The sequence below is a fragment of the Danio aesculapii genome, chromosome 21 (assembly GCF_903798145.1).
Source record: "Danio aesculapii chromosome 21, fDanAes4.1, whole genome shotgun sequence".
NCBI classification, from domain to species: Eukaryota; Metazoa; Chordata; class Actinopteri; order Cypriniformes; family Danionidae; genus Danio; species Danio aesculapii.
The window spans coordinates 6005092-6019188 of record NC_079455.1 but is presented as its reverse complement, the minus strand read 5'-3'; the positions used below and the strand labels follow the sequence as shown (position 1 = coordinate 6019188).

Below are 14097 nucleotides of genomic sequence, written 5' to 3'. Positions count from 1 at the left end.
TTAAACTAAGTTTTTTAAAAAGTTTTTTTTTATAAGCATACTAAGCATTTTACTAAGCATTAACTGTCAAATACACATACGTTTATGTCCAAAGCATCCATGCTCTAACAGCAGGATTACTTTCTATACAGGAAGATGACAGTATTAACACCATAACAAAACATAAATGCAAACAACTTTTGAACGTTGATCAATGAATAGTAAACTATTATAGGTTAATTACATTTTGGCTGTTCTGTTTGCAAAGATAATGTTATATACAGGTTTTCACAATCAGCAAGATGGAAAAAAACTTTCCTGTGTAAATATGTCAAGTGTTAATAATAATTCTGAGATGTTTGTTTGTTGCAGACTGGTCATGTTGAAGATGATAGGGAGAACAGAAGAAGACGAAGTCCATTGAGAAATCGTTCAGACTTCAATGAATCAAGGTTAGTCTCTAAGAGCTGCATCTTTCTGGTAGTGTTTGTATTGACATTTTCTTATGAGATGAGCAGCATCTATACATTTAGCTTTGAAAATATGTATTTCAAGGCTGTGCAATATGACTATATATATGTATATATATATATATATATATATATATATATATATATATATATATATATATATATATATATATATATATATATATATGTGTATGTGTGTGTGTGTGTGTGTGTGTGTGTGTGTGTGTGTGTACATGTTTTTGTGACATATCAGGACACAAATCTGTATAATGACATAGGTATGACACAGGTATTACAAAAAGGAGGTGAAATATGAGGACATTGGTGACGTCCTCATTTCTCAAAAAGCTTATAAGTCCCACAAGATGAGTTTAATCAGAGAGTAAAGCTGCTCACTGTCTCCTGCGATGGTTGGGTTTAGGGGTAGGGTGGGGTGAGGGCAATACAATATACGGTTTGGATAGTATAAAATGAATGGAAACCTATGTAATGTACCCACTTTTCACAAAAACAAACATGTGTGTGTGTGTGTGTGTGTGTGTGTGTGTGTATGTATATATATATATATATATATATGTATATATGTATATATATATATGTATATATGTATATATATATATATATGTATTATGCCAGCCTTCAATATCATTATAGAATTTTTTTTAAACTACTGTTCCTAACAGTCAAACCTTCTGTTGATCTAATGGTCAAAAATGAACCGTGTGCAGCATTTTAACAGCAGGAAAAAAATAAACAATCAAAACAATTTTTTCCTTTTCCAAGTCTCGAAGTTGATGAAACATTTTCTATTTTCATGAAGGTTCTACATGTTTAGGGTACTAGATATTTTGAGTAGATAAAGGCGAGTAATTTTTGACCTGAAGGGCAAATAGTGTATGCAGAATTCTGTGACAATCGAAAGGTTAACATGCTATAGAAGCAAATGTTGTTCTTCTAAAGGAAAAGCTTAATATTTTCACCACAGGGCTAGAGATGACCGCAGGAGAGATGACCGTAAGCGTAGAGAAGTGGACCGTCACTTGAAAAGTGGAGAATCATACCGAGACCGACATGAGCGGCGAGGAGGAAGCTCACGGGGGAGAAGCTACAGTCGCAGCAGGAGTCGTAGCCGCAGTGGTAGCCGTGGAAAGAGCAGAGAAAGAGAGCACAATCAGAGAAGAGGTACTAACATTCTCTCCGATTACTTTTACCCATGTCTGTGTGTGAAACAAAGGGCTCTTGGAATTGGATTAAATGTTCATGATCCCTCAGTCAGTAACAAAGCTTATTTATTTGTCAAGATCTATTACATTTTTCATAAATACGTTATAAAATGTTGTTCATTCATTAAAGCTTTTACATACACCTGGTGGTAGAGGGTATAAAAATGATATAACTTTATTTTAATGTTTTACGCTATTAACAAACTATTACGCTATTAACAAACCATTACTAATTAGCTGCCTATTAATAGTTAGGAAGGTAGTAGTTGGGTTTAGGTATTGAATTATGGCCCATTGAGCGGTACGGTACGGGTCACCTTTATCAAGCTTGTGTTTCCAATGCCAAAAGGGTACCCTTTTGGTGGGCGTGGTGTACGTCAAAGTTTCCGACGATGTCATTTTTACTTGAGGAAAGTCACAGTAAAGCTGTACGGGTCGTTCACATATCACATGAGAAGCACTTCTTACAAAACAGATGCTTTATACACACAAATACTTGTGTATAAATGTTCATCACTAACCTTTCTATGAACATGATTTGATTATAACTGCAGATCAATGATTGTGTGAAATACTATCTGTAACCTACTGATAGTAATCTGTTACCTACTGTATTGTCAGCAATTATATTGAATGAATAAATAAATAAATAAATAAATAAATGCAACACATATGAACACATACAGACCCTTACAGTCTCCGATATGTTATCAATTACAGAAAAACTACACACAGCATACATTTAGTCCTTATTTGGGTGCAAAAACAACCCGAAATATAGCCCACAGTCAGTGCAAACCTCTCATATGTGTCTCTAATCTTCACCAGCACATGTAGCCTCTTGTTAAAGAGTAATTCCATCATTGCGAGTTCATAATAGTCCAAAAAGTGATAATAATAATTAAACATGGCAGTTTGTTTATGTTTTAGGTTGCAGAAAGCATCATAAGCTGCTGTTTTTTTCCCGGCTTCTTTGTTTTTTGCATTTCACTCTCACGTTTGTCTGCTTCTGAAAGGATCCGAATTCAGAAGTGCTTCAATGATCACGAGTATGTTATTATCATCAGATCAAGAAGTTTGTTATTTTGAATATGAAACCGCTCGCACTTTTAGATGGGAAAAACAACAGGACACAGCAAATTTTGTTCTTCTTGGCTTAGTGGCTGTTCATCAAGACGACGACAATGTCTGAGCTTGGGTCGACCATGGCTTGTTATTGTATGTATATATTATTACGGTGTAATGTCTCAGCTGTGTTTTAAAAATGGCGGTTCCTTTGTTTTTGTTCTGCTGCTTCTACAAGTGACGTAACTCTGTAAACCAATAGCGTTCAACTGCACATCTAGCTCCACCTTATGGACCAAAATAAGTGGTGTAGTACGGTTTGCTTTTAAGGTACCCTTTGACAGTGGAAATGGCCATAAAATCATACCGTTCCGTACTACTTAGTTGAAACGGGGCATTAGGGATGTAAAATAAGATCATACTTTATAAATGCTAATAAACAGTAAATATCATAATAACAGACAGGTAATAAACCAGTGGTAAATGGTGTGAATTGTCAGTCAAGTTAAAGTGTTATTAAAAATTGTAAACTTATTTATAACTGTGGCATAGATACAAAGCGGGGATGAAAAAGTGTGTATGCCAACTTTTCATACGTGTAGAATATTGGCAGGAAAATGTATGCTTGAAAGTAAACTCTGGACAAGATGTACACCCATTCTAGAGAAAAGGGGAATTTGCGACACAGATGATGAGCTGAGAGACTGACAACAGACAAAAGAAGTTCAACATTTTCTGAATTATAAAATGCAAATACATATTAGGGCTGAACAATATATTATTTGAGCATCGTTATCACAATGTGTGTATCTGCAATAGCCACATGGCAGGATTAGATCATTTACTACTTAGTAAAATATTATTTTTTAATTATTTATACAATGATGACCATGCTGTTTTAGATTTGATGGTTCAATTTCTCTACTTGAATACTGTTAGACTCGCCAGAAAACCATTTTTGCTTGCAATTTATTGAAAAGTTATGCAAATTCACTGCATTGAAAATGACTTGATCATCGCAGTCTATCTGAAAGAATAAAATCTTTCCAAATAGAGCTATTAAAATCATCTGGTGAAATTCATATCGCAATAAATATCACGGCAAAACAAAATATCACCATGTCAGATTTTTCCAATATTGTGCAGCCCTAATACATACATAGAATAATTGTGCTGGCTTCTTGACATGATCATACGTGTTCTGTGGCGTTTACACTGAAACTTTGTAACCTACTTGTGGACTAGTCTTAACTAGTCTCAGGTATGCTTATATTCTTATTTTTTTTCTAATGGCAGTGAAAACCTTCAAATTTTCTGACATTTTGGTCATAAAGATAAGAGAAAGACATCATTCAAAACAGTAACTGTTTTTTAAAAGTTTTGTGGATACTCACAGATACATCAAAACCTTGCTTTTATAAAACTACTAAAAAATACTCTGTCATCGGTCTTCTCAGTCTGCCTGAGTTTTACATAGAAATCCGTTACCAAAATGAATGATGCACGTGCAGTTACATCTCAGACTGTTATTAGGACATTTCCAAACCCCAAAACATGGCGTGGCACAAAACGAAGTGTGATTGGTTGGTTAACCTGTCAGTCAAATAACAAATGGTTCAAATGGGCAAAAATAGCATGTTTTAATGATCCAATTAAAACAGCTTGAAAAAAGCATGCAATGTCTTTGAATTGAGTTATGATTATTGTAGGCCTACAAAATTAATTAATATAGGCATTAACAGCTGAATCCACAAGTAATGTAGGTACAAACTCAATATTTTCAGCAGATTTCTAAAAAAAAACACGCTTATTACAGTTAAAGGTGCAGTAGGTGATTGTCTTCAGAAACATTTTTGTTGTGCTGGTTGAAAGTCTCCTCACATTCCAATAGTAATGATTAAGTAAATGATCTAAATGTATTTATATGTATTTTTATATTCTGGGTGAGGCATAAAACTAAAAAATGTTCATCCAATTATCAGAATTTTTGGAAATGTTAAGTAGCCCAAACTGTCTGTCAACAGTCATTTTTTAAAATGATTGACGGTGAATGAGTCAAACTGGTGAGCTGTCTGACAAATAAGTGCCCTTCTGAATCAAATCAGCAGGATGCCCTTCTCGATCTTTCACTTACTTCAAAGACACTACTGACTACGCTTACATGGACATCTGTAATCTAGTTATCTGCCTTAATAGACAATAATATAATTAAGGTGTTTACGTGAAGTGCTTCATGTAAGAGTTTCCTGTAATTTTGGGTGACTTTAACTGCAGTTCGGTAGTTTCACCTTCACTCATGAACATTTTATTCATGCCCCGTGTCAAACTGGGGTATTAGACGCAAATAAGAAGTAAGGACTGGTGAGAGTGTTATGGAATTTAATAACACGCTGAATGGAAAGGAAAAAAAGGTCAGTATTTTTGACCACAGACGGTCCTTTACTGACAGCCGCGCATGTGGATCTTGTCGGAAAATATGTCAGTCCTACATGACTGTAATAGTTTGATTGCGGTGTTTACTTCAATAATGCCACTAATATCTGGACACTCCACATCTTAATTCCATATCTGTTTTGTTCAGTTATGACTTTAGTCGCATTAGGGTTGTCAAGCTTATGTTTAGGCCTACAGTTCAAAATTCATGTTTAACTGAATAAACAGTTAGTAAAAGTACATCTTATTGAACATCATTTATTTTCATCACAAATTATCATAGCAGAACAGTTTTTCAAGAAGTTTGTGTTGCATTTTGGCAACAGGAGATGAGCCCCTGGTCTAATGCGCCACCTGGCTTGAGAAACCCGTTCTCAAAGACTTACTTTTAGTCATTATTTGGGTAGCACACATATTCTGAATGCTTTAAGCAGAATTCAAATGAGCCATTTTAATCTAGATTAATTACAAAATTACAGTGAGATTAATCTAGATAAAAAAATGAATCTATGCCAACCTATTATATATAAAACAAATGTAGATTTAAACATCTGCAGCCATTCATGCAGATCTGCCATTGGCGCGGGCACGCGCATACACACGAGCAAAACAAATGCTGAATCAAAACTTTTTCAAATCCTGAATCAAGTTAGTTGATTCAGGAATTAATTTTGCATGCTGGAGGAAGGACAACACCATGGCTGAAGTATTTCTCTTAGACAGGTAATATGATGTTTTAACTATTTTAGTCACGTAAAGCTGATGCAGATTGTGTTGTGTTACAAATGGGTTAAATGCACAGAAGTGTTGTTCAGTAGGGTTGGTTGATGTCGACCAATTTGGCATCGTGCGATGTCTAATGTGAGACTTCGCGATGGACGATGGCATAGTCGTTTTAGGCTGCGGTAATTCATTAATTCATAGCTAATTGATTTCAATTATCTTAAAATATATACTTTTTGTATAAAATTTTTTAACCTAGACATTTAAAAAGAACATATTTTAGAATATAGTGAAACCGTAATTATCCAAGGTTATCGTACCATCAGAATCTTATACTGGCTCATGCCTATCCTCAAGTGCTTTCAAGCTTTAATGAGTTTCTTTCTTCTGCTGAACACAACACAAGACAAGATATACTGGAGAAAGCTAAAAACCCGTAACCATTGACATCCTTAGAAAAACAAATACAATGGTAGTCAATGGTTACCGGTTTCCAGCTGTTTTGAAATTATAATTTGTGTTCAACAGAAGAAAGAAACTTAATACAGGCTTGGAGTCACTTGAGCGTAAATAGTGAGTACATTTTTATTTTTGGTTGAGCTTTTCCTTTAATCCTCTGATTTAAAATGTAATGCTTAGTCTAATGTTTCCACAGTATTTGAAGTATGGAAATATATACATAAAGCTATTTAAAAATATAGCTATAAAATGAATTCAAGATGAAAATGTTTCACACCCCATTTTAAGAGTCATCGTCATTTGTATTGTAACCAAACATTATTGACAGGATTTCTTTCTACAAATCCAAATTTTGATTTATTTTTTATTTTTATAGCGGAGCACAGATCCAAATTTGAGCAGGAGCGAAAGGAAACCGAGCCTTACAACCCATCTTCAGCCCATTTGGGTAACCCACACCACCAGCAGACCCATCCACCCCCCTTGCTCCCTCTGCCCCTTCCTCAGCACCAGTTTCCCTCTTCAGGGAGCCCCGCCGTCCCCAAAGCTGCAACCGTGGTAGCACCAGTTCACCTGCCTGACAGCACTACAGAGAGCTGGTCCGCATACTTCACCAACCATTCAGACGGCAAGACGTTCAACAAGAGCAGCACACTAAAACACCGCTGCCGTGATTACGACGGTAAGTCATAATTCACTTTTGGCATGTTTCCTGTGATTATGGTCCTCCTATGAATTATTGTCAAATAATAACAATATAATTGTAGAAAAAGTGATGAATGAAAAGTAATAAAAGGGAGAAAAGCACTTTAAAAACGTTATTTTAGATACAATTTTTATGATTGTATGTAGGCATGCATGTATGTGTCCTTGTTTATGACCATATGGATATTTGTTCATGCATATACAGTTAAAGTTAGCATTATTAGCCCCCCTTTGAAATTTTTTCTCATGTTTTAAATATTTCCCAAATTATGTTTAACAGAGAAAGGAAATTTCCACAGTATGTCTGATAATATTTTTTCTTCTGGAGAAAGTCTTATTTGTTTTATTTCGCCTAAAATAAAAGGAGTTTAACATTTTTTTAAACCATTTTAAGGTCAAAATTATTAGCCCCTTTAGGCAATTTTTTTTCGATAGTCTACAGGACAAACCATCGTTATACAATAACTTGCCTAATTACCCTAACGTGCCTAATTAACCTAGTTAAGCCTTTAAATGTCACTTTAAGCTGTATAAAAGTGTCTTGAAAAATTTCTAGTCAAATATTATTTACTGTCATCATGACAAAGAGAAAATAAATCAGTTATTAGAAATGAGTTAACTTATGTTTACAAATGTGTTGAACTAATCTGCTGTCTGTTAAACAGAAAACTGGGAAAAAATAAATCGGGGGGCTAATAATTCTGACTTCAACTGTATTATGTAGTAGTTACATTACAAGCAAATTTAAAAAGCATCCAATAGTCTTTGGATATGGAATGTCGGCATTGGATTGTTAGCTATCATAAGATCAATTTAACGTTCCCTTTATTTGCTAAAATAAAATGTTTTTTTTATTGATGTTTTGGTGATTTTAACAGATGTCAACAAAGTCTGTACTTCTAAAGTTTACACTGGTGTCATAACAGTACCCACAGGTAGAGATGGGTATTGAAACTCGGTGCTTTATATATTATCAATAAGCTCTGAAGTTAACGGTACTGGAGAATTATTGCTGAATAAACATTACATACATTTGCACAATTTAACTGACCAACTTTTTCTAATTTGCGATATTTGATATTCGTCTGCTCAGTTGGCAATCTCACATGAGAAATGCTCGTGTTTCCGGCGAGCACATCAAGTATTAAAGCCTTCACAGTTTTTGACTGTGCGTGCGCACTCAGTGGAGGCTCGCGCTATAGCTCGCAAACTTGCAGAGTGAACTAAACGGGTTGCATTTCCCAAGTGGACAGCAACAAACGCAACAAGTTGTTTTCTTGTATAAGCGGAAATGCAAGCAATCTGGCTAAGTGAAAGTATCTTTCAAAAGTGCGTTAACTGCAATGAAAGGTTTTTGACTGCCTAGCTACTAACGGTAACGTTACGTCACCCACATCGGTATGCCAGCAGTCAGTCACCTAAATTAGTATAATATTAAAGGGCACATAGTTTACCTCTTTTTTATGATTTAATATTAATATTATGGTTCTTCTGAGTGTGCCAGTTTAGGTTCAGTTTAAAACACAATTCAGATTTTTTTATTATAATGTGTTAAAAAGTGTCATGTTGGGGGCGTGTCCACAGTTCGCTGATTTAGGGGTGTGTTGCTTCACATGCAAATTAGTTTCGGCTTCCCGCCCAACGTAACAAGGGGGCGGGGGCCATGAGCTCACCCGGTCTGTGTTTGCAACAGAGGCAGACTGAGAGGATCCGCATTCAGTCGTACATGTACAACTCGGACACAGACCAAGCAGAGAGTACAAAATCATTTGTGTCTTTGTACAGTTTTACAGTGTGCTAGTTTCAAGTGCCGAGCTTGTACACAGAAACTAATAACCACGCACACTGAATTAACTTTGACTGAGGCACCGGGTGCGCTGCTCGAAGCCGCGACACGGCACACCAGACACTCTCTGTGGCGCGGCAGAAACATGAAGTGTCCCGAATCGTCGCGCCACGCATTTTTGAATTCTAAACATAGGTTTCTATCAGGGTACACACAACGGCGCTTCAAGTCTGCAGCGGTCCACGGCGCCCAGCCATCGACTTGAGTGTACCCTGATAGAAACCTATGTTTAGAATTCTAAAACGCATGCTAGTTAAGATCACAGAGAGCTTCTGGGATCGCGAGAAATGCAAATGGCTGTAGTATAAGGTAGACTCAATGAGAAGTACACGTGCGCAAACCTACCTAAAGATACAACCAATAATTCCGATTAGAGCAATAATGTGGAGAATATTGATCTTGTGTTGAGCCCAATGAGCCTTGCATCTAAAAATTAAGCTAGGGTGTTCCTTTAGTGATATCGCTTCGACTCACGCTGAAAATGGCGGACGTGAATTAACAAACTGAGGATATGATGACGCGCCTGTCAATCAATAATGGTGGGAGGGGGGACCGCACTCCTACGTAAAGTTGCGGTCGGTTTGAAAACCGCTCCAATTGGTCCACCATTTTTTATGTTGTTAAATTGAAAAAAAAGCACTGGGTGTGCTTATATCACCCCAATATGACAGTCTATACACCATTCATGAACATATGTCTGTCCAAACAGCTTGAAAAGTAGATTTTTTAACATAGGTGCACTTAAATAGTTAAATAACACACACATCCGATTACTATGAAAACAGTATTTTATCTGCAGCAGCCTAAATAAATCTTAAACATTAAAAATTCTTTTACATCTGCTGAATTTACAAATATAGTCTATGAATAGCCTAATAATAAACTATGCGTAAGAAATTTGTAAATAAAACTGCATATTTTTACATTGCAAGATGCTCCAAAACTGTATTAAAAACACTCCCAAAACACATTTAACTCATTTATGTGACTGTGTTAATGAAAACTCATAAACTTTATCTCATTTAACTGCATTTTGCAACTCAAAGAGGGTATTTTCAACTGCAGGGAGCACAATAAACCAAGAAAGATCCTGACGTCTGCCAGAATAGTCAAACATGTTGATTTTTATCCAGAAGAATGGTTAAAAACTGAGCGTCATTTTCCTTAAAACCATTGTACGTTCTTTTACAGGAAAAAGAATATTTATTTGTTTTACAATTATTGGTTTTGTTTTACTTTACATTAAAAACTTAATAATAAAATAAAGTGTTGTTTATTCTGTTAAATTAGTCTTTTTTTTTTTTTTTTCATAAAAAAATACACTACAAAAAGTACTGATAAGAGACCCGTTATAGTACCGAACCGATAAGTGGTATCGACTAAAGAAGTAATACCGTTAAAACCTTATCGATACCCATCCCTTCCCACAGGTGCAGTTTATTAACTTAAATATGAATTTGTTCCAATAATGTTTGACATTGGTTTAAAAAATGCTTTTCGAAATGTATGGAAAAGTATTTTATGTTAAGCCTTTTTTATTTCATTTTACATGTTTAACCTAACAAAGTATTTAAATAAATGAATATTGCTCTTATGTGTGCTATCTTAAATGGCACTTAGTTCGATAACTACATTTTGAAGCCACTGGATGTCTTTGAAATCTAAATCAAATTGTGTGTAATACATCAGAAACACTGAAGTGTCTTGAAATTGTCTAAGGACGTATTTAACTCTTCAGGGTGTCTGTTTCTAACACATCACTAATGACTGTGTTGTAGCAGTCTTCACCACATGGCCCTATGGGAGTGGGGTTAAAGCAGCAGTGTTTATATTTACTACCCTGTCTTCTTTCTGGAGCTGGGATATTTTTCACAGTGGTGGGAGTTTGAGGAAACCATCCACAGGGATGACTGACGGATGGATTGTTAGCATGATTGTGCAGTGCTATTACCTATTACTAAATAAGCTATAAATTGCCATCTTGAAGAGAAAGATGTGACTTTCTATGTATGCAAATATGAAATGTATATATGTAGAAATCTATCTATCTGTCTGTCTATCTATCTGTCTGTCTATCTATCTATCTATCTATCTATCTATCTATCTATCTATCTATCTATCTATCTATCTATCTATCTATCTATCTATCTATCTATCTATCTAGATATAGACATAGATATATATATATATATATATATATATATATATATATATATATATATATATATAGATATAGATAGAGAGATGTATATAGATAGATATGTGTATATATATATATATATATATATAGAGAGAGAGAGAGAGAGAGAGAGAGAGACATAGAGAGACATAGAGAGACATAGAGAGATAGATAGAGAGATGTATATAGATAGAAATAGACAGATATAGATATAGATAGATATGTATAGATAGATAGATAGATAGATAGATAGATAGATAGATAGATAGATGGATAATATATATATATATATATATATATATATATATATATATATATAGATAGATAGATAGATAGATAGATAGATAGATAGATAGATTATATATATATATATATATATATATATATATATATATATATATATATATATATATATATAGATATGCACATACGTGTATATATATATATATATATATATATATATATATATATGTGTGTGTATATATGTGTGTGTGTGTGTGTGTGCGTGCTTTCTATATAAATACTTTCTGCATCAAGAAGATTATTGTGATGTTGTTTATTTAACAAATAAAAATTTTTTTGGTTGCAGAGAAAGGATTTTGTATACGAGGTGATCTCTGTCCTTTTGATCACGGCAATGATCCTCTGATCGTGGATGACGTTACACTTCCTACCATGATCCCGTTTCCACCCCCACCAGCCCTGCCACGGATGCCCATGCCACCAATGACAGAACCTCCCCCTGGCATGCCCATGCCTCTTCCACCGCATGGACAGCCCCCGCCTCCAGGCATTTACCCCATGCCAGGTGAGCATGTTGATTTCACCATGCTAGACAAGAGCTGCGTCTAAAATCATTTTATTTCCTACTGTTTAGTAGACGAGAAAACAATAAGCGAAAGAGCAGATGAGTAGGTTGTAAGTATTCTGATGCTTAAATGTAAGATTCAGAAATGTGCATATGATGAGCATTTCTCATTCACATGAGGATTTGCCAACTGACAATAGTAGGTCGCATGACAATGACAAACTGACAAATATAGTACGACCTTCTCAAAGTTATTTAGCAATTACAAGATAATTAATTATTCAAAATAATTACCTATTCATGTAGTATGTGATATCAGATGCCAGCTTTTCCTCAGGCTGGTTTATTAAAAACGATATAAAAAAGCTAAATAAAATATGGAACAATCTTTTGGTTCTGAAAAAAAAGTTCAATGTAAATTAAATGTAACAAGATGTTAATGCTAAATCTATTCTATGACATTGGTAGAGGGTTACTTTACAGCAAAATGAATCTTGTCCTAATTTACTCACTCTCATATTGTTCCAAATTCGTAAGGTTTCTGTCCACACAAGGAAAATGATTATAATTAAATCTTAGAGATTTCTGTTCCTCTCTTGAAAGTCACTTCAGCCAAAATGCTGATATAATTAATATTTTAATTTTGTAGGTTTTTATTGAAGTTTAGATGTTGATTAAATGTAAAAAAAGCTCATCCATATCTGCTAGACCAGTGGTTTCCAACCTTTTATTCTCATGACCTACTAAACTAAACAGCCATTTTTAAATGAACCCACTACTTGTAACTGGATCGTAACTTACGCGGATGCCTGACTGTTAATTGTCCTCATAAGAATATCATTCTAGAATAAACTGGCAATGATTTGAATAAGCATAGCATATATAGAACAGGCGGCCAACTCCAGAGAGACCCATTCTGACACTTAAGAAACGTGTAAAGTCAAAATCCAGACAGATGCCATAAGTTGATATACTGTCAGTGGGGCAATCAGGAAGCAGGCGGAGTGCATTCAGACTCAGAATTTTTTTTTTTTTTTGCAATATTGAAGTTTTTTCCCATTAGATTTGAACAAATATAACCTTGTTGATTATAACTAGTTGGCGATGTCTGAAACTACACTTCGCATGACTGGACAAAATGCTTCCACCACATAGAAATAGGCACCTGCTGCAATTCCTTTACTTACTTCTTTCCAAGTAAACGCGCCTTAATAATACTTCCTTGATGCTTCAATGAGTTAGATAAATACCAATTTATTTCCCTTTTAAATGTATTTTTACTAGTGGTGGGCTGTTATCGGGCGATTTAAACAAAGAAATAAATAAAAAATAAAATAAATATCACCGTTAATCTATGTATACCTGGACGAATTGCACCGTAGGTGGCGAGAACGAGTCTTCGAACCTGTGTGTATTCCTACTGTGAAATTACCACATCAAACGTGACGTGCTAACATGGATGCAGTTCGCTAGAGTGAATCTGATTAATGTTAGCTCCACATCTAACTATCAGGCACCAGTAGAGTTTATGCGTTCGAGGAAAACATTAAAATAAAATGCACCGGGTGCTTTGTAAAATGAATGACGGTGAATGAAAGTCAAACCGGTGAGCCGTCTGACAAATAAGTGCCCTTCTGAATCAAATCAGCAGGATGCTCTTCTGGATGTTTCACTTACTTCGAAGACACTACTGACTACGCTTACATGAACATCTGTAATCTAGTTATCTGCCTTAATAGACAATAATATAATTAAGGTGTTTACGTGAAGTGCTTTCATGGAAGAGTTTCCTGTCATTTTGGGTGACTTTAACTGCAGTTCGGTAGTTTCAGCTTCACTCATGAACATTTGATTCATGCCCCCGTGACAAACGGGGTATTAGACGCAAATAAGAAGTTAGGACTGGTGAGAGTGTTATGGAATTTAATAACGCACGCCAAATGGAAAGAAAAAACTTCAACATTTCGCAATATACATATGTGTGTGTGGGCGGTCCTTTACTGACAGCCTTGTGTGTGGATCTTGTCGGAAAATATGGCGAAAAGTCTTACATGACGGTAATAGTTTGCGGTGTTTACTTCAATAATGCCACTAATATCTGCATATTCCACATCTTAATTCCATTTCTGTTTAGTTCAGTTATGACTTAAGTCGGATTAAGGTAATCAAAAATCCCTGTTTAGAGCTTATGTTTAGGCATACAGTTC

General features: G+C 35.1%; 1 protein-coding gene across 3 annotated transcripts in view; it reads left to right on the top strand.

Moving 5' to 3' along the window:
* Positions 1 to 14097, top strand: part of rbm27 (RNA binding motif protein 27) — a 50174-nt gene that overhangs the window by 2626 nt on the left and 33451 nt on the right. For all 3 annotated transcript variants that reach the window (XM_056446089.1, XM_056446088.1, XM_056446090.1), the window contains exons 4-7: positions 352 to 431; positions 1435 to 1631; positions 6729 to 7034; positions 11672 to 11890. In XM_056446089.1, coding sequence (XP_056302064.1) covers positions 352 to 431; positions 1435 to 1631; positions 6729 to 7034; positions 11672 to 11890 — 802 coding nt within the window. The remainder of the gene's footprint in view (positions 1 to 351; positions 432 to 1434; positions 1632 to 6728; positions 7035 to 11671; positions 11891 to 14097) is intronic.